We start from the raw sequence: 20,353 nt of genomic DNA, 5'->3' as shown, positions 1-20,353 counted from the left end.
TGCGTTCTACGATTCGTCTGTGCGCACCTGTAAAACAACCGAATAACACCTTGCTCTGGGGCAGTCTCACAGATACGCCTTCCAGATCACGGGACTGACCTGGGTTAAAAATAACTTGTTTTGTTTTCCCTGTATTATTTTTAACGTGGATTGATTTCCCAGCCCACGCAGCTGCCCGAGTGCAATTCCGAGCCTGCTGTGGGGACCAGGATGGATGTGGCCGGAGGCTGCGGCCGCCAGCACGGCCCCAGCTCCAAACCGCCCTCGGATCACAAAACACAGACGTGCATCGCCCTTAATAATCGTCCCGAGCCTCCGAGCTGAAGCTGGGCCGGGTAATTCTTGCCCGGTTTGAGGAACTGGCTGTACTGGGGCAGGTGTTGGCTTTGCAAGAGCTGCTGCGGGACCTGCCTGGGGTTGTGTGAGCGATAGCGATGGGCAGGAGTGGGGCTACTGGGGTTTACTGGTCGCTCGGGGACCCACAGCATGAATCTGGTTTGTTGGTGGTTTCTTTTCTCAACACATACAAGCGAAAGGAATGACAATGTCTGTCTAAGACCGTGTCTGTGTGATATTCCTTTCTTATATTTAAATATCTGCTACAAGCTTAATATCCACTTGTGCTTAAAGTCCAAGGAATTTCTTCTTGCCTTTAATTTCCAACTAGCTGAGCCTTTCGAGTCTCCCTGCTCTGCCCCCGAGGCTGCGTTATCATCTGACCCTCCATGCAGAGAAGCTCCTGAAATGGATGTAACTAATAATCGTGGAAAAAAGTCCTACTGCATTCCCAGTCTATAGCTGCAAAAATTGGAGCCTTGATTTAAAATCCTGCAGCGACAAATGGATTATTTCGGTGGCAAATTAGCCTCTGTGGACCAACAATTTGGGGATCTGAGCACTGGAATTGGAAATGAGAAAGATCAATTCCGAACACTTAGAGCTGAGGTTAATGCCCTGGAAACGGCATTGAGTGCGACGATGGAAGATAACACACCTCTGCGCCTTGAATGGGAAGCTGACAAACACAGTATTAAACGTGAAAATTGGGCAAGTTCAGAATGAGAGCAAGCGATACCTGCATATTTGCTAATAAAATGTTACACACTGTCTGGGGACTGAGTTTTCAGGCAAGTGCTGAGGATGACAGCGGCTTTTCCTAAAGAAACTGGAAATAATATCACCAAGGACAAAGCTGTTGAACTCGGGACAGTCGCTGCCGCCTGGATGCCCGTACCTGGTGAGTCGAGCCTTTCCCAAACATGGTGACCAGCTTCCAAAAACCGTCTGGTTCCACATAAAGCAAAGCGGATGAGATGAGGATCTCCTGAAGACTGGAGAATACTTTTTTCCCAGTGAGGACATCTTTGCAGTCACCGTGCAAAATAATTTCAGCAGCTGCAGGACCTTTGGAAGGTGAGAAGGGTTTGATGCGGGGCTCGGGGGGAAGGTGGCGCTGGGAGGTGCTTTATTGTCCGCGGAGTCACCAGCAGAGCCAGATGAGAAATAACCCCCCAGAGATCTCACTGTTGTCCTCAGCACTGGGAAACTTCACAATCTGCATCCACTTTTTCTCTCCCAGAGTTCCCCCGAGTGCTGGTTTGGTGTCCAGATCACTCTTTTGCAGATAGAGTGGCTTATTTTCCATTTTGTTTTCAGTTACAATAGTTTTATTTTCAGTTATAATACTTGGAAATAGACTTTTGCTTTTGTTTTCTGTAGTATTTGAGGTGAGGTTTTCAGAAAGCAACACAGCGGTGCCTCTTGAGTTAAACCATTAGTTTTTAAGAACAGTTGTAAGGGAAGAACTGAAATCCCATTTTAGGTTCTTTTTTATTTTTTTTGCCTTTGGAAACTGGCTGCTTTAACCACCAAGAAAATACTCGGTTTGCCTGTTTTCTTTATATCCCCTTCCACCATTTAGAGTTTTGTTGTTGCTTGAAGCCTAGTTGGGATTATAAAAATCCGCAATAAAGGTGGATCCCTAGCCAAAAGCCTGTGGTCTCTTTGCAGTGAAAAAAAAAAACCAAACCCTCTGCCATCCAACATCTCGAGTCTGGCAGCTCTTTATGCCTTTGTCCCTCCCGGAGTCACTTAACACCCTCCTGGGCGATATGTCGGTTGGTAGCGCGATTCCCATCTAGAAGGGATACGGGGGCTGAAAAGCCCATGGGCCCGCTGGCCAGCAGCGAGGAACGCGTGCCAAATCCATCCGTTCTGGATCGGGTTTTAAATCCCCTCCCGGCTCGGCCAGAGCGGGAGTTTGGTGTCTCCTCCCAGGGCCTGATCCAGCCGCTGCACCCAGGAGCTGCTGGGTTGGGCGCTGGGTGCTGGTTCGTGGTGCCTTCACCTCTCTTTTGGGGGACAAAGCTCCCTCGTTACTTGGTACGGACGCTTCGGTCGCCAGCCCAGGGAGCTGGCTGGGGAACTGCATTCTTCTGCTGTTGAAATAAGATATGTCAAATTCGTCTTTTTTTTTTTAAATGGGTTTAAAGTGCATGCATTTCTAAAGCTGAAATTGAAACGTTCCAGTGGATTTGAAAGGAAATTTTAGTTCTCGTTTCCCCTCGTGGGGTATGTTGAAATTTTGAGCACTTTGTTCCGCTTCACACTGAAGTTTTAAAATCCTTAGTGGAACAGAAACTTCCACACTCAGCGCAGCTCTTCTCATTGCCTGGTTAAGCTGATTAGAGTTAACCCACAAGATTTTGTACCCCCGGTTTTTATGTTCACAGGTTAATAATATCTCTCATATCAGGATCTCCAAGCCCTTTTACGTCACTGATTACTTCCGTGTCCAAAAGAGGGGCAAAGCCAGTGTCCTGGGACCACAGGACCATAGTGTCCCCCGGTGCTCGTGTCCAGAGCCGCGGCGGTGACACAGAACAGCCCTAAATCTCCGAGCCACCAGCGGATGTCGAGACACCTCCCCGGTGATATTCCAGAGCCCAAGTCCTTTGACATCACATTTGGAGATGCGCCCTAGGAAAGTTCTTTTCAGATGGAAATTGCAGTAGGAGTCAGCGCTGTTGTTCAAAAGGTTGAACAATTACAGGGAAAATTAATTTACTTTGGATGTTACAAACCAGTCTGTACTGGTAGGTGCGATTCATATCCTTTGAAAGGGAGGATTAATGAGGTGAAGTTCTGACAGAGATCTGAGAAATGTTGGTTTTTGAACCTGAGCTGGCATGCGGCATAATTTCTGGCAGCTGAATCACTGGAAGTCCGATTTGGTGTAACCTTTACGCTTTTCCTGGCAGAACTGACGGTGTCTGAAGGGCCTGATCCCACATCAGAGGACGGATCCCTGCAGATGCTTCTTCACCCGGCTGCTGGGCGCAAAGGGACCGGTGGGAGCCGTGAACATCTCGTCCTGGTGAGACCTGCTGGTTCGTCTGGGCACAAGGGGCCTGGGAACCTCGCTCAGCCTCAAGAAAAATACACTGGTGTCTTCTGCTGGTACTGGTGGTGATTATGTAGGAGGGTCACAAACAAAGGTGTGATGAAGATCCCAGCTGTCGGATCCTCCCCTAGTGAGAGGCAGAAGGCTGCCTGCTGTTTGCATGGAGGCAGGAGAGCCCTTTCTCAGCTCCTGCTTGTTTCCACGGGTAGGCAGGTAAATTCCATCACTCCCATCTGCCAGGAAGAGGGGGAGTTGCTGGAATAGCTCATTGTCCAGTATCATGGTTGGGAAGGTTACAGGAGAAACCCTTCCAGCTCATCTGAGGGAGCGAGGGTGTTGTGAAGCTCCTGTTCCAGTGGAAGGCTGTGTCCTTCGGCTGTGTTTGCTTCGCTGGAACAGCTGTTAGAGAGGATTTTGCTGGTGCCAAAGAGATAATCTGACTTCAGGGAAAATCTTAGTCTGTAAGGGAATGGTTGTGAAAGGAGGCACGCTGCCCTCCTGTGCGTTCTCTGGCAATGAGAGCTTAACAAGAAAGGAAGCAACCTTTGGATTGGCCTTCAGCTCGTCTCGTTTGCACCTTGGGCCAACATCCGTTAAAGAGGTGCCTTTTGCTGCCTGTAGATGAATTAAAAAGAAAACAGAGCAGTGGAGGATTCAGTGTGCGGCAAATGATTCCTGAGGGTTTGCACCAGGCACTGGGAAATATGCAATGACACAGGACGTGTCGGATGCTGGGATGTGGGCAGAATCGGGTGTCCCGTGAGCTGTGCTGTGCGTATGAGCCCGTCACAGCTAATTCGGAGAGGAGGGCAGCTTCCCCTCCTGTGCCAGAGCTGCTTCTCATAGCAGGGAGAGCTACGGGGCTGTTGGGAGCGACTGGTCCAGCAAGAGCACGAGAAAACAGCTCTGCGTTCATTCCCAGCCCACAGGGTCCACAGCAAATCACTGCAAAATACCCGGCTGGCTGCTGTCACCCTGTCACACGCCTTGCAAACGTGCGCTAGCGGCTGTCCGGGTGTGGAGCCAGCGCTGAGCTCGGGCAGGGCTGTTACACGCTAGAACTGCCTTTGATTTCTGCAGCGGGTTGTACCCAGATGCATTTGGACCAGATCCAAGTTGCATTTGCTCATGTAAGAGGAGATCTGTACTCGTTCAACAGTCTGGCTCCTGCCCACGACAGATTTTGCGTGGACAAGCGGCTGTTTGCCCATCGGGCGGTGGGAGGTAGGAGCTGTGTGAGGGTGCCCTGACCCACCGTACGAACGAGTGACACCAGTAGCTGCTGAGCGGTCAGCCCAGCACCGAGGGCGCTCAGCCCGGCTGTGTTATCATCCCCCATGAGCGTAATCCAAACCAACGGTTTTAACAAACAGAAAATGAGATCCCAGGGGTTCACAAGAGGTGGCGAGGGACAGAAAAGCAGGAAATAGTTTAGTACTAACAGACTCGCTATCTCTGCAAGGCACTGGGCAGGGGTGAAGGGAGGTGGAAGTGTAACCCCTGGGCACAGGACTCCTTTCCAAAGCTGGCTGGGGCAAGGCAGGGTCCCAGGGCTCTGTGCCCTGGAGAAACACAGATCCACACATTGCAGGTACCAGAGCACTCTTCAGAGGGGAGCTGGGACTCCCTGCACTAGGGTACCAGGGCTTTGTGCAGTGAGGGCACCCAGCCTCTGTGCAGCGGGGTATAGAGCACGGCGCATCCTGGAGCAGGGGGCATTGAGACACGGGAGCTCCCTGCTTCGAGGTACTGGGGCTCCCCGCTTTGAGGCACTGGGGAGATCGGGGCTTTGTGCACCAGGGTGTCAGAGCTCTACCCACTGGGGGACTGGGGCTCTGTGCCCTGGTGGGATCAGGACTCTGTGCATCAGGCTACCAGAGCTCCGTGCACCAAGTGAACCGGTGCTCTGTGCATGAAGGCACTAGAACTCTGTGCACTGGGGTGCCAGAGCTCCATGCTCCAGGGTGGTGGGGCGCTGCGCAGCAGGGGGACTGGAGCTCTGTCCCTTGGGGTACCAGAGCTCCATGCACCAGTGAACCACGGCTCTGTGCACTGGGGTTATCAGAGGCCCATGTGCCAGAGCTCCATGCACTGGGGGGACTGAGCTTCTGTGCCCCAGGGCGCCAGACCTCCATGCACCAGGAGGTTGGGGTTCTGTGCACTGGGTGGTCAGGTCTCTGTGCACGGGGGTGCCAGAGCTCCATGCACCGAGCGGGTCAGGGCTCTGTGCGGGGAGTTATCAGAGCTCCATGTGCCAGAGCTCCATGCACTGGGGAAATTGGAGCTCCATGCACTGAGGGGATTTGATTTCTGTGCCCTGGGATGCCAGACCTCCATGCACCAGGAGATTGGGGTTCCATGCCCTGGGGGGTCAGGGCTCTGTGCACCGGGGTACCAGAGCTCCACGGACACAGGGGACCGGTGCTCTGGGCACGAGTGTGCCAGAACTCCATGCACTGGGGGCCTGGGGCTTTGCGCTCCGGGGACTGGGACTCCGTGCACCGGGGTACCGCAGCTGCGTGCACTGGGGGAACTGGGGCTCTGTGCACCGGGGAAACCCGGGCTCTGTGCACGGAGGTGCCAGAGCTCCGTGCAGCGGGGGGCCCAGAGTTCTGTCCCCCGGGATACCGGAGTTCCATGCACCGGGGTAACAACGCCCCGCACCCCGAGGTGCCGGCGCTCCGTGCGGGCTGTACCCGGGGGCGGGCCGGGGGCGGGGCGGAGCCGCCCCCCGGAGCCCCGCCCGGCGCTGCGCGGTGCGGAGCTGCGCAGAGCGGGGCCGCCATGAGCGAGGAGCGGCTGCGGCGGGTCCGCGACCGCGTCCGGCCCTTCGCCGACTTCCCGGTGCCCGGTGTGCTGTTCCGGTGCGGCGGGGATGGGGGTGGGACCGGACGGGCTGGGCTGGGGGCTCGCTGCCAGCTCCTCCGCATCCCCCCCGGCATCCCCTCCGCATCCCCCTCGGCATCCCCCCCCGGCATCCCCCCCGGCATCCCTCCCGGCATCCCCTCCCGGCATCCCCTCCACGGCACCCCCCCCGCATCCCCCCCGGCATCCCTCCCGGCATCCCCTCCCGGCATCCCCTCCACGGCACCCCCCCCGCATCCCCCCCGGCATCCCCCCCGGCATCCCCCCCGGCATCCCCTCCACGGCACCCCCCCGGCATCCCCTCCCGGCATCCCCTCCGCATCCCCCCCGGCATCCCCTCCACGGCACCCCCCCCGCATCCCCCCCCGCATCCCCCCCCGGCATCCCCCCCGGCATCCCCCCCGCATCCCCCCCCGGCATCCCCCCCCGGCATCCCCCCCCGCATCCCCCCCCGCATCCCCCCCCGGCATCCCCCCCGGCATCCCCCCCGCATCCCCCCCAGCATCCCCCCCCGCATCCCCCCCCGGCATCCCCCCCCGGCATCCCCCCCCGCATCCCCCCCCGGCATCCCCCCCCGGCATCCCCCCCGGCATCCCCCCCGCATCCCCCCCCGGCATCCCCCCCCGGCATCCCCCCCCGCATCCCCCCCCGGCATCCCCCCCCGGCATCCCCTCCGCATCCCCCCCGGCATCCCCCCCCCGGCATCCCCTCCGCATCCCCCCCGGCATCCCCTCCACGGCACCCCGCTGCATCCCATCCTTCCCCTCGCCCGCTCCTGGCAGCACAAGGCAGGACCCGCTCCCCCGGGGCTGAGCAGCTCGCTGGAAAGCCAGCCCAGCCCCCGGAGGTTTTATTATAACTGCTCTCCTTCTTTCTTGCAGAGATATCAGCCCCTTGCTGAAGGATCCTGCAGCTTTCAGGACTTTGATTGATCTTCTGGAAGATCATTTGAGGGCATCTTTCCCCAAAATCGACTTTATTGCAGGTGGGTGTTGGTTGAAACATCTCTGAGGCCAGTGCAGAGTACGGTGTCCTCAGGCTGCCTGGGCGGGAGGTGTGGGGAGGCTCCTCTTTTAATGGGGCAGCAAATACTGTAGCCCTTGGTCATTATAACCACCCAAATGTTGGCCTCTATCGTACGGTAATACTGGCCAGGTTATACCCTTAACTTACTTCTGTAGTTTCCTGAAATACTGGATTTGGATGTGGCAGATGCCATCTAATGATACCTCAGTGACAATTTCGTAATTCATTGCTTTCATCATTTAAAAAAAGAGTCAGGTAGTACTGAAAGTCTGATGTAAAAATCTTACAGGCGTGCCTGTAAGGTCTCACACAGTCCCCACGGCAGGCAGACCCTGTTCCAGCATGTTTTCCTTCTCAGGGGACCTTCTCAAGCCAACAGAAACAGCCTTTGTGGTGATAACGAGTTAGAGCGCACCTATGAAAGCGGCTGAGCGTGGCAGTGCTCGCTCAGGAGGGCGCTGCTCGGGTTGGGCAACAGCCCAGAGTTCAAGGCGTCTGGACCAAACCGGGGCCAAATGCCTCATGATAACTGAAGCCTGAACACCAGCGGTGCAAAGTCCCTGGCTGTGTGGGAGCTTTGCCGAGCTTATCTCTAAGAAGGAGAATAAAACGGGCTGATGGGGGGATCGATGCGGTGCCCTGAAGCCTGTCAAGCAGCATATTTTGGTGAACACAGGCAGTGCAGGAATGTAGTGCTTGTGTTTTTAGCCCGCAAAAACAACTATATGAACAAATTGTTTCTAGAGACCTCCGTGAACGTGGGAGGGTAAATCTGGGGTATCGTACAAAGACACCCCCAGTTTGTTCTGAGTGTCTGTGCTGCTCTGCTCCCCCCAGGCCTGGACTCCCGCGGCTTCCTCATCGGCCCCCCCCTGGCTCAGAGGCTGGGCATCGGCTTCGTGCCCATACGGAAGAAGGGGAAGCTTCCCGGCCCCACCGAGTCGGTCTCCTACACCCTTGAGTATGGCAAGGTAATGTCCAGGGGGGACAAGAGGGTCTCCAGGCTGGTTTGGGGAGGTGTCAGCAAGGGGGCAGGGTGATAAACCCAGCGGAGGGTCCCCAAGTTGGGTTTTGCAGCCGGTGCCGATGGTTCAGGAGCAGCGCTGAGTGTCCCCGTGCCCTGGTGGGGCAGCTCCCTCCCGAGCCACGGACACGCGCTCTGTGTCGGTGAGCCGCACTGATTTTTGGGGGGGAGAAGTGATAAGACTTGGTGCTAAATTGCTTTCTTTGGCTTGAGTTCAGGGGCATGAACGTGGAGCGTGTTTCCCACTCTTCCAGTAAGTGCTATAAGTGAATGCCTTTACTGCATGGCTTCAAAACAGAGTGCTCGCCTCCTAACACCGCAGCCTCTCTGATTAAAGAGCCTAATAACCCGCAGCCTAATAACTAATGGCAGGTAGGGACCAGCAGCAGAAACACCAAATCCAGGCGTTATTTATGAGGATTGTTTGGGCCAACCCCTGCCTGGGACAAGTTCCTCTGACACAGGACGTGCCTGTGACAGTTTGGATCTGGCTCAGCGCTCCAGCCCAGGGCATTACAGGAGATTTTCCCCACTGGAGAACTGCTTCAGGATAAGGTTTCAAGATGGGACCATAACTCACTTGATGAATGTTCAGGATCTTGACGTGCCAGAGGGTTGGCCCAGCAATCACCTAACCTGCTGGATATTTCCATGGCAATTCCCTGTAGCTGGAGCATGTGTTTTTTGGGGGGGGTTTAGGTGCTGAGTGTTAAGGTTGATCTCACCAAAGACTTGTCTGCATTCCACCATGTGTTAGAAGTTGGTGAAGTGTTTCTCTGTAAGTCAAGACTAAAATAAAGCTGCTCTTTCCACTCCACAGGCTGAACTTGAAATCCAGAGTGACGCCGTGGAACCGGGACAAAAAGTAGTTATTGTAGATGACCTGCTTGCGACTGGAGGTGAGAGAAGCAGAGGGCGTTGGAGCATGTGGAATCCACATACTCGTGCGTTGGGAGCAGCGGCCGTGGGGTTTGAGACTTCCCCCGGTCCTGCTCCTTGAGTGACGATGTTTCTGCAGGTACCCTGTGTGCAGCCTGCGAGCTGGTCCAGAGGCTGAAGGCTGAAGTCCTGGAGTGCCTGGTGATCATAGAGTTAAAACCCCTGAAAGGGGTGGAAAAGCTCAATTCTGTCCCCTTCTACTCGCTGCTGCAGTACGACTGAGGAGGAACCAGAAGGGAATTACGCAGTGACTCTTTCTGGGTGTCACAAGGGGGTGGGAATCTACAGTTTTAGTCCTGACCAGATGCCATACAACCATAAGTCCTATTAATTTTCCAAGCCACAGATTAAGGCGTGTTAAGATCCTTTTTGGAGTTCATCCTTTTGGGAAGAAGGAACAGCCTGATTGTTCTGGGGGAATCGAGACCAAGATGCAGCTTCACTGATTCTTTTTTTTTTTAGGAGACCAAAGTGGAAATACTGCTGCTGAGGCAGGAGAGGTCTGACAGCTTAGGGGGCCAGAATTCCCTTTTGGTTCAGCTGCCTGGGAACCCATTAAGTTTGCCAAAGGAACACAGAAGATGGGCACAAAGTGATGATTTGTTTAAGGGATAAATCTCTAATTCCTCTGCTGTGTTCTCCTTGGGGCATAAGGATGTAGAAAGGATGATGCTGGTTTGGAGCCCATTATTGTTGGTGTGTTTGGTGTCAGATAAGGCCACGGGGAAGAAAAAAAAGAAAGAAAAAGTGTTGTGTTTGCAGCTGAGCTCCGCTGGTCTCACTGGGGTTATGTGGTGGATGACATGGGGTTTGGAGATGCTCCTCTAGCACAGTTCAGTTTGGTCACAGGAGCAGCTAAAACCCAGCGTGCCAAAACTTTCACATGCCTGAAAACATGAAGGACTGTGTCCCTGTCCTAGCAGGGGCTGAACTCAGTGGTAAAATAAAAGTTGACTTATTTTTATTTTTTCTAAACTGTCTCAGAGCTGTTCTTGCAGTAGCTGAAGCCGTTCATTACCCTCGTGTCTTCCTCCAAGCCCAGGCTGTGCCGTGACCCCCCCCTTGCCACCCCAATCGCATGGAAGGAATCGCTTGCCAGGACTGAGCAGTTCAGGTATCTTTTCTCCGTGCCTGACATCCACCTTTAACTGGTCCTACTGGGTTGCGGTGGAAATGCCCAGTGGAGCACAAACCAAACCCCCGCAGCTCTGCTCACCTCCCCATCCCACGCGTGGGGATGCTGCACACCCTGCTCTTACACTTGTAAGGGCTATTACGGCTATTTTTATCACAGTTTCCTGAAAAGCCACTTCAGCAGCTTCTCAGTTTGCGCTGAGAAACTCCATTCCCCCGGGAGAAACCTACCCCGGGTGCTCGTTTTCGCAGCCAGCCCCTGCGCGGAGCCAAGGGCGGCAGCGCCTCGCACGCACACTTGGCACCAGGAGACGGTTCCCGCTGCGAGGTAGAGAAGGGAAAAATCAGTTCTACCCCAAAGAGCCGTGGAAAGCAGCTGCGTGCTGTGGAAGTGAGCACAAGCCTGGCCAGTGCCAGAGCTGGCGGCGTGCGGGGCCAAGGGTGACATCAGGGAGCGCGGGGATGGGGCCGTTGTGCTGGCCGGGCTGTGCGCAGCCCTTGGTGTAATTGCTGGTAGAGATGAGGCTGTGCAAGGCTGGCTTCCAGGCAGGAGGAAGGGTTTTTTTGTCCCCAGCAGCAGAACAGGAGCTGGCTGCGAGCTCCCCTGGGGCACACGCGTGTGCCTGCCAGGCTGCCGAAAGCAGCTCCTTTCTCCAAACCCAGTTCCTTTCTCCCAAACCCAGCTCCGCTGTAGTGAGGTGTTCAGTACAGCCCGTACCCAGCCTCGCACCCCAGCCCTGCGCATCCCTCCAACCTCCTCCTTGCAAACAGGGCTACCTCCTGCCAGCATTGCTGGCCAAGCAGCCTGCAGGATGGCAAGCAGGGGCCCGGAGGAGGAGGAGGGCCTGCCTGCTTCCTCGGTGCTATGGGGCTCGATGATGCTGCCAGCCCCCGGTATCAGGTGGGGGAGCTTCCCTGGACCAGCACATCCCCTGCCCAGAGGGATGAAGGACAGCCACCTTTCCGTGTGCATCCTCAACGTCCCAGGCTAAAACCAGCCAAGCTTGGCTCAGAAAGCAGCGTGAGGTGTGCCCGATGCCGTGCTGGGGAGACACAGCTCCCACCTCACCCCCTGCTGCCCTTCCTGCCAGGCTGTCACCTCCGCAGCCATCAGCCCCCTCCTCGTCCCTCTTCCCGAGCCACTTCAGCCCAGTGACACGGGCTTTCCCCTGGGGAAAAGCCCCCCCGGCACCCACCCCCAGCCCCATTTACAAAAGCCGCATTCAGTTCCCTGCAAACCCACGCTCACTTTTTCCAGTAAGTCTTTCTCCAGGAGCTGGACGGGGACCCAGCCCTTCCCCGCGTGTGCCGGCCGGTGCCAATTGCCATGGAGAACCGCGGGGCTAACAGACAGGCAGCTCACCGAGGCAGAGCGCTGGGTTAACGCAGCTATATTTAAAACATTTAATACAAATGTGTTTTGACAAGTCCTGTAGTTGTTTCCAGCGAGCGCTGGAGATGCGTTTTTCCCTCCCTTAAAAACAGAACAAGGCCCAGAACTCCAAAAACATCAGTTTGTGATTTCTTCTCTCACTCCTTCCTGCTGTCACCCTCTCACCCTGCCCGGTCCTGCCTCCGCCCCACCAGGGCCTGGTTAATGGAAGAAACCTGCATCAAACCTTGGGGAGAAACCTCCAACGCCCAACCTGCAGGAGAAGGCAGCAAAGCCTGGAAGGTTATTTGCTTCTCTTCATCACTTGCATTGTCACCCCAGGACCCAGGACTGCCTGCCTTCAGCTCAAGGGCTAGGGGAGCTACAGTACTCATGGACCCTGGCAGAGTAATTAGTTAAATTAAGGCATTTTGCTCTTCTTCACCACCAAATCCTGGAGCGCAGTTGGGTTTTGCTACATTTAGAAAAGATCACACGGGGGAAGCCTCGACCCTCGGGGGCTCAAAGAGCCTCTGCCTCCTTCGCCGCCCTGGTGAGCTGCTCCGTGACCAGCCCCAGCTCCTTCCCTTTGTCCAGTTTGATGTAGGTGTCTGTCCGGAGGACGTGGATCCCCACCCAGTCAGGCAGCAGCTCTGCGAAGAGGCGCAAGTGTTTCTCCATCTCGCCTGTGAAAAGGAGCAGCAGCGGCCGCTGGGTCAGAGCTCGGCTCCCCAGCCCCTTCCTCCAGCCAGGAGACCCCCCCCCGGCCACTGCATTTCCTACCGGGAGGCATCTGCGTGTCGTAGCTGTCGGCCAGCCGGGCACAAACCACCTCCATGGGCAGCGCCAGCTTCTTCTCGGCCACGAAGATGTTGCGCAGGACGCGGGCCATGGCCGGCAGCCGCCCCAGCATGGCCAGCCGCTCCTCCTGCCCCGCGTCCCGCGTCATCAGCGCCTGCAGCTTCTGCGCCTCCTTCGCCCGGATCTTGGGGAGCGGAGAAGACGGGGGTGAGACACCGGCAGGTCCCCCCCGCCCCGGCGTTACGGCCAGGAGTGAATTACTCACCCTCTCGAGCAGCGCCTGGGACACCCCTTTGAGAGCGCTGGAGGTGCTGGCAGGGGATGGTGCTTTGGAAACCGCCGGTTCCCCCGCATCGGCTTCAGCCGTTCTTAGGGCCAGGTTGGCGAGAGCTTTTTCCATCTGCTCATGTGGAAGAGGGAGGAGGAGTTGGGTTACAGCTGGGAGGAAGGAGAAGTTTCCCCTCCGCCGCCCCCGCCGCCGTCCTGCAGCCCAGCGCTCCCACCCCAGCGCCTCCGACCCATCCCTGCCTGCACCGAGGACGCTTCGGGGTGTTTCGTCTTCTCTCCCAGCCCCAAAATCAGGACTGAGAGCTCCTCTAAGCCTGAAACCAGTCCTAGACCCCCACTTGCAGCACTAACAGCCAGGCTGGCGCTCCCACCTGCCAACACCTCAGTGCTCCCAGTCCCACAGCTCCGAAACGACCCTTCCCAACCCATATCCAGTAACATTTTCCTGGAAAGAGAAGCGGACCCCAGTCCCAACTCACCTTGGGGGGCAGCACCCCCCGCGCCGAGCTCAGCACCTCCTGGGCCGTGCTCGGCCGGTCCTCCCGCGGCGGCTGCGGCAGCTCTGCCGGGCTGATGTCTGGCACCTCATCCACGTTGAAGCGGGGATGCCAGCGGGTCAGCTTCTCGTCCGGAACCACCATGGGAGGGTTGAGGGCGGCCAGGAATGCCTGGAGAGGGGCGAGAGCTGCGTCACGGCGTCTGCAGGCCAGGTACGGGGGAGCTGGCCATTGCCCCACACTCCCAGCACAGTTTGGCAGGTTGGTTGGAGGAAATTCAGAGCCAGGAGAGATTCCAGCCGCCATCCTCCCCATCCACACCATGTGCCCAGAGCATCCCACAGGAACCAGTGACATCCCTCAGCTGAGACACCAGCCTGCTCCTCTAGACAGTGACCACAGCAACCCCGGACCCCAAAAGGGGAGGCTCCAGGGGGGGGTTTCACCTTGTGGTGCTGCTTGACAATGTTCACCAGGTTGCAGTTGAACTCCTTCCTGCGCTCCAGCAAACGCGACGCCGACAAGTGCGGGCGGCCGTCCACCTTCTCCTCTGCGAGGAGACACGAGTGTCACCCACAGCATCTTGGCAACGCCACGACAGGGCCCAGGAAGGACGGGATGGGAGCCCCTCCATGGGACTGAGTCGCTGCCAGAATCGCTGCCCTGTCATCCTCCCACTCGCCCCAAAAGTGTTTTTTCCACTTTCAACGTGTCAGATGATTAATGGACCAAGCACAGAGCATCCCGGTGGATTCAGGGATTCCAGCCCGCATCGAGTGACCCCCGGCTCTTGTGGCCCCTGAGCCATACGTACCTTCCCCCAGCACCGGCTCCAGCGTGAGCTGGTACTCAGATTTCTTCGCACCGCTGCCGAAGGTGGGGATGTTCTTCTCCTGGCGCAGCCGGTACGAGGTGGGATACACTGCCTTGATCTGCCCCACGTGCCGCTCCTCAAACTGCCTGCAACAGCACCGGGGATGTCGGGAACCCCAAGGGAACACCAGGGCATCGGCCCCCCCGCCAGCTGGGACCCTGAAACGGGCTGCTCGCTGCCACCAACTCACTTGCGCATCATGTCCCGCACCCCCTGCTTGACCTTGGCGAAGGTGATGGTCTCGGCGCGGTTGAAAAGCATTCCAGCGATGGTGTCCACGCTGCGGAACATCTCCGCCAGCACCTTGAACTTGTAGGGCAGCGTGAGCCCCGGGGGCAGCTCCTGAGCGAGCGTGTGGAACCGCTGGTACGCGGGGGGCTTCTCACTGCCGGGAAAGAAGCAGGATCAGCGTTCCCCAACACACAACAGCCACCGGTCACAGTGAATGCAGTGCTGGGACAGCCCTGAAAGTGCAGCCAGGACCAAAACTAGCCAGGATGGGTGTCCCACTGCCGACAGGAGCCCAGGAGCTGGGTGCCCACCCCACCTCTTCCTCCTGTCTCCAAACTCTTTTCTGAGCAACTTCTGCCAGTGCCTGGGTCACATCACCCACCCCGGGCACATGGATGCCCCAAGGCTCACAGCAGAGTCGGGGGAGCTTGGACCACACTCAGAGCCCTTTGCATGGAGTGGGGCTGGTCCAGCTCCCGCAGAGCCCCCAAACCCTTCACAGGGGTGGGAAGACCCCTGCAAAACCACTGCAGGGCTGCGCAGCAGCAAAGGGCTGCGGCAGATGCCAGGACACCCCAATTTTCCCTCCGATCAGGGCCTGCACCCCAAAGCCTCTCCTCACCTGGCCTCTGCCGCAGGAGCTGCCGCCCTGGTGTCCCCAGATGTGGCTCCGTGTCCTGCTTTCTTCTCACGGATCCGCAGCTCCAGTTGCCGCACTTGCTCCAGACGGTTCCGCAGGTCAGTGCTGGCCCCGGCGAGGACAGGCGGCAGCTGGGCCAGTGCTGTCACCTTCTGCAGGCGGCTGCGCAGCCCGGCCAGGTCCTCCTGGGTGGGGAGGGGACACACGGTCAGAGCAGGGCTGGCACACCCGCAAGACACACAAAAAGATCAGAGCAGAAAGCTGGACTTGTCCCATACCCGCTGCAGGCGCCTTGTTTTCCCTGGGGGGGCTGTGCCAAGCTGTGTCCCCCCATCCTGTCCCTGGCTGGGGGACGGGGTGGTGCTGGCGGGGGGGTGTGCTGCCAGATCCAGCGAGGGTGGCACCGGGGGACGAGCAGTGGCCGGAGACAAAGGCCTCGTGGCCTGCGAGAGAGCAGAAGAACATCAGAGACTGCTAGGGGGTGTGCGGGGAACCCCCCTGCCAGGACCCCCTCCCCAGTGCCCCCCACCACGGCCTTGAACTGGGTGGGAGGAAGCCATAGGAGGTCTGTCCTAAGGGCAAGCCCTGATGGGGGGGCCATGTCTGCATCAGGAGAAAGGGGTAAGCCCTGGGCGGGGGGTCTGCATTAGAGGAGGGGGCGAAGCCCTTGGGAGGGGGGGGCTGCTCCGGACGGTCCCCGGTTTTACACTCCCACTCTCCTCATTTCAGGGCGCATCCTCCCCCCGGCAGCTCCTACCGCGACCGGCGGCCCCGGCTCCGCGTCCCGCTGCAGCTCCAGCCTCTTCCGCGCCGATTTCCCGCTCGGTTCCCCGGGCCGGGCCCCGGCCGGTGACTCCGCTTCCATCTCCCGGCGGCTCCGCTTCCTGCCCGCCAGCCCCCGCACCGCCGGGGAGCCGCTGCGGGCCGGGGTGCGCGGAGAACCGGGCAGCTGCGGCGGGTGGGCGCTGAGCCCCGCCGGGGCACCATCCTGCTCCGCCTCCCGGTGCACCGGGGACCCGGCAAGAGCGGCTTTGAGCCGGCGGCCGCCGCCGCGCTTGGCCGGGGCTCCGGTAGCCGCTTTGGTGCTGCCGAAGAAGTCGGTGAGGCGGAGCTGGGCCATGGCGGTGACGGTCACGGTCGCTGTCCCGGTCCCGATCCCGCTGCGGCGACACGTGAACCGCGACCGCGCGCGCCAAAAGCCGCCGCTCTTGGCGGGAACCCGCGGGGCCGAAGCCCCGCCCACCGCGGGGCCGGGGTGGGTCACGTGGGGCGGAATTGGCGCCACGGGGTTCTTAAAGGCGCCGCGCCTCCTATACCGCGCTGCTCCACGTGGGGGCCAGCGAGGGGCTGCCCGGTTGCGGGGATCAGACCCGTTCTGGGGGACGGTCCTTGGACCGTGGCCGGTGCTGCGGCGGCTGGTCCGGGAGACCCGCTGGTGCCCCCTGTGCCCGCTGCACGGATGGAGGCTGCCCAGCCCTCGGCTGGTGCAGAGCACGGGGGCTGCAAGTTGGGGGACCCCTGAGCAGGGGGAGAGCAAGGCAAACAGTGCCTGAAATGCTGCTGGACCCGACCAGCCCCTGGGCTGGTGGTCACCCCCTTATCTGCTCTCCCCGGTGCATGGGGCTGGGGGCTGCTTCTTTGCAGCTTGCATGGGGCCAAGCCCTGCCCAGACCTCTGCGGTGGCCGTGGGGTCCCCTGAAGGACAGTGCCACTGCTGCCTCCTCCTACATCCCTGGTTCTGAGCAGTGGGTGCTCTGGCTAGCGATAGCTATGGGGCTCCGGAGGCACCCGCAGCACCCCATGCCCTGGCACCCCCCTGCCCCATGGCGTGGCCATGTGCTAATGGCACTGCCCGGACGCCGGAGAAGCTTCTTTGCCCATAAAACACCTCGCTGGGCACTCAGGCTGTACCCACAGCACATTATGGGGCTGATATGTTCTCCAGCATCTCTCTTAAAGCCTGAGCAAGGCTGGCAAAATGGACCAGGGCCGGATTCGGCCGCACGAGGCAGGGCTCTGGGGTGCCGTTCCCCGCACCCATTTACTGCCACAGCCTCCATTCCCAGCCCGGCTGCGGTGCAGTGGGTGCTCGGGCTGGGAGCGAGACACCGGCACAGGCGCCATGCACCACCCTTTCCTGGATCCATCTGGATGGGGGGATGCAGCCTGGGCCTTTTGCAGCGGTAATTTCTGTGCCGGGGTCTCATGCAGAGCACTGTGGGTCAATGTTGACAAGCATTTTATTTATACAAGTGAATCTCTCTGGGTCCCAGCAATGAGGATGGATGTGGCCAGGCGGAGGGGCCATGCCCCTGCTCTGAGGATGCTCAGAGGTGGTTTAGGCACCCACAGCCCATCCCAGCTCCCTTGAGGGGCTACGCCTGGCAAAACTCACCTGAATGCGTGTTTGGGGGCCCTCAGGCCCATCCTGCCTGCGGTTTGGGGACTATGGCATGGGCAGCTTCTGCAGCACATCTGGGGTCCGGGCCTGAGTGGGGGTAAGAGCCCCAAGGGTGCTGGAGGGACCCAGGGAAGAGAGTGGAGCCTACCAAGGTGGGGAGCGGGTTGGCAACATGCCAGCTGGATGTCAGTTTATTAAGAGTGTTTGGAAAACAAACGTGGGGAAGCTGAAGAATGTGGAAAATTTCACGGGCTGATGGTTCCTGTTAGGGGCTGGCAGTTACCAGCACTGCCTGGGGTGCTGCCCTGCGGCGCTGCCCCCACTGCTGGCACCCGGCTCCTGGGGGCTGTGGCCCTGCACCCCATTGCAGCACCTGGCTCCTGGGACACGTGGTTGTGCACCCAGGTCCCCCTGCCTGGACACCCAACTCCATGGGTGCATGGCCGTGCAACTGGCTCCCCAGGGTGTGCGATGCACACCCAATTCCAGTGATATAGGACTGTGCACTCAGCTCCAGGGACACATGACCCGGCTCCCAGGGGTGCATTCCTGAGCACCCTGCTCCGGTGCAGCGTGGCGGCTGTGCCCAGCGGCTCTCTGCCCCACGCCGTGTTGCTGCCCCGGCCGCAGGGCTCTGGCATTTCCGAGCCCCAGCCCCGAGCAGAGCACTCAGCCTCAATTACCTCCGGCGTCTTTCTTTTTTTTTTTTTGTTTAACGAAGCAAACAGGAAACACATCAGCTTTATTTATTTATTTAATAAATATATATGTTTTCGCCCTCTGCTGCAATAGCCCAACGGGAATCGAGGGTGGGAACTGTAGGGTCCATGCTCGCCCCCTTTTCTCCCCGGCCGCAGCGCTCCGCTCCGGGAGCCGCCCCCGCTGCCGTCGGGGCTGAGACCGGCCAACTCGTGTCAGCAGTGGCGGGGCTGCAGCGCCGGCGGGCGGCGCTGGGCGGGCCGGGCCGAGCCGTGCCGGGCCAGCCCGCCGAGGGGGGCGGGCGGTGCCGCTTATAAAGGGCGGCGGGAGCGGGGCAGGGGGGGAAAGCGCGGCTGCTCGCTGTGCTCCGGGACCGGCCAGCGGGGCCTGCCCAGCCCCGGCGGGGCGGAACGGCGGGGGCTCGGCGGGGCATGGGCCGCTCCGCCGCCTGACGGGATGGAGCGGCGGGCGCTGTGCGCCGGGATCTACTGGCTGCTGCTGCCGCTCGCCCTGCTCGCCGGTAAGTGCGGCCGCACCTGGGGAGGGTTTGGGGGGGGAATGGGGTGTTGGGGTGCGCGGTGTCCCCCACCACGCGTGAGCCGCGTCGCGGTGCTTCCCAACTCTGGAGGAGCCGCCCCGGGAGGCGGGGGACCTCCCCCCCCCGCACCTCCATGGAGACCCCCCCCCGCCCCGGACCCACGGGGGACCGCCCTGCACGGCCCCCTCAGCCCCACGCGGGACTGAGCCCACTCTTGGGAAACACTGCAACTTCTCCGGGCTGGGCGTAGGGGCAGCGCCCTGGGTATGTGGGTCGTCCCCCCCGTCGGCAGAGCCAGCGGGCACCCGCACCCGCAGTACTGGGCACACGGCGGCTGGTTGGGGCTGAAACCAGCCTGATTTGGGCACGGCCGTGTCACCCGCTCCCTTTCCTGCCTCTTGCAAGGTGGGGAGGGCAAAGAGGGTGCTGGGACAGGCCGGCTGCCGGCGGTGCTGGGGGGCGGCTGGGATGGGCGGTGCTGGGGGGCAGCTGGCACCCATCCTGGCTCCGTGCCCGGGGACGGTCCGGGAGCCACGGCGGGGCCCGGGGCAGCCACCCCGGCTGCAGCAGGGCCGCGGCTCCCGGGCTGCTCCCGGCCCGTTCGCTGCCTTCGGAAGGCAGATGCACCACCCACCGAGGCAACCGGCTGGCTACCGGCCTGGAAAATACCCGTGTCCTGGGACGCGCAGAACAAGAATCGGCTCTTTGAACCCCGGCTGCTCGGGGGAGCCTGTTCGGGGACTCTCCGTTTACCTTTACGTAGACGCAAAGGAAAAACCTCTCCATAAACAGGATTGTTCAACGGGCTCCTTGTGTCCGGGCACGGGCAGGGTCCGGGCTCATGCCGGGGTGTTTGCAGCTCAAGGAAGCGGTGGCGTGACTTTTGGGGTAGTGTCCCCCAGAGAGGTGACATGCAGCCTGTCCCCGCCGCGTTTGGGGGAGCCGGGCTGGGGTGCGCGGTGCCGGCCGTGCCGAGCCTCGCTGGCAGAGGAAGTCGGTGACTGTCGAGAGAGAAAAAAAAAAAAAAAAAAAAAGCCTCTTTTTATTTGCTCTGCCTTGCTCGAGGAGTGACTCAGTGCATCGCGCAGGATGTGAGGAGGTTAATTATAACCCTGCTTACGGACGGGGCTGGGAAGGGAAGGTGGCCGCTTGCACAAGGTCCCCCCGGCCCATGGGGCAGCGGCCGCCGCTCGGGGCACCGGGGCCGCCGGGCGCGTCCCGTGGGTGCGCGGGGCGATACGTGGCCTCTGGGTGCGGCCGCCCACATGGGGCCCTTGTGCCCCAAATACGCCGGTTTGGCCCCAAATCGTGCCGGGTTTGTTTGCCCGTCCTCTCTGCTTTGGCACGGGGTGTTGCGTCTGGGACCTGCCGCCTCCCGTGGCCGGTGGCGTTGGTGTCATTGTCACCCCCCTGGCGAGCTCGTAGGTGGCTCGTTTAAATTTGGGGCCGTCCTGGGAGAGCAGCTCCCTCCTGCTCCAGCCGCTTGTCAAAATAGCCGTAGGGGTGACTCAGCGGGGTCCAGGGGGCCTGGAGCCTCACACCCGCTCCAAGGGGGAAACTGAGGCACGGGGTGGGGGTGGGATGTGGCTCATGCCGCTGCACCTTGCAGGCGAGGAAGAGC

At 59.8% G+C, this 20,353-nt stretch overlaps 3 protein-coding genes across 3 annotated transcripts in view; 2 read left to right on the top strand and 1 right to left on the bottom strand.

The window, feature by feature from the left end:
- The first annotated feature begins 6,183 nt into the window (after positions 1–6,183).
- On the top strand, positions 6,184–10,207 carry APRT (adenine phosphoribosyltransferase). The gene is made up of 5 exons (XM_065641083.1): positions 6,184–6,267; positions 7,150–7,253; positions 8,132–8,265; positions 9,139–9,217; positions 9,337–10,207. The coding sequence occupies exons 1-5, from the start codon at positions 6,188–6,190 to the stop codon at positions 9,477–9,479; spliced, it is 540 nt and encodes a 179-aa protein (XP_065497155.1). The 5' UTR covers positions 6,184–6,187; the 3' UTR covers positions 9,480–10,207.
- A 1,576-nt stretch (positions 10,208–11,783) lies between these two features.
- Positions 11,784–16,328, bottom strand: CDT1 (chromatin licensing and DNA replication factor 1). The gene is made up of 10 exons (XM_065640937.1): positions 15,852–16,328; positions 15,373–15,537; positions 15,077–15,279; positions 14,414–14,608; positions 14,164–14,309; positions 13,796–13,899; positions 13,332–13,520; positions 12,830–12,964; positions 12,547–12,748; positions 11,784–12,449 (listed from the first exon to the last, which is right to left on the bottom strand). The coding sequence occupies exons 1-10, from the start codon at positions 16,212–16,214 to the stop codon at positions 12,286–12,288; spliced, it is 1,866 nt and encodes a 621-aa protein (XP_065497009.1). The 5' UTR covers positions 16,215–16,328; the 3' UTR covers positions 11,784–12,285.
- Positions 16,329–18,546: 2,218 nt separating this feature from the next.
- The window catches only part of PIEZO1 (piezo type mechanosensitive ion channel component 1 (Er blood group)), a 25,179-nt gene continuing 23,372 nt past the window's right edge, over positions 18,547–20,353 (top strand). The window contains exon 1 of the mRNA XM_065640996.1: positions 18,547–18,714. Coding sequence (XP_065497068.1) covers positions 18,651–18,714 — 64 coding nt within the window. The 5' untranslated portion in view covers positions 18,547–18,650. The remainder of the gene's footprint in view (positions 18,715–20,353) is intronic.

The sequence above is a fragment of the Caloenas nicobarica genome, chromosome 9, assembly GCF_036013445.1.
Source record: "Caloenas nicobarica isolate bCalNic1 chromosome 9, bCalNic1.hap1, whole genome shotgun sequence".
Lineage (NCBI taxonomy): Eukaryota > Metazoa > Chordata > Aves > Columbiformes > Columbidae > Caloenas > Caloenas nicobarica.
This window is presented reverse-complemented; position numbering and strand designations above follow the sequence as displayed.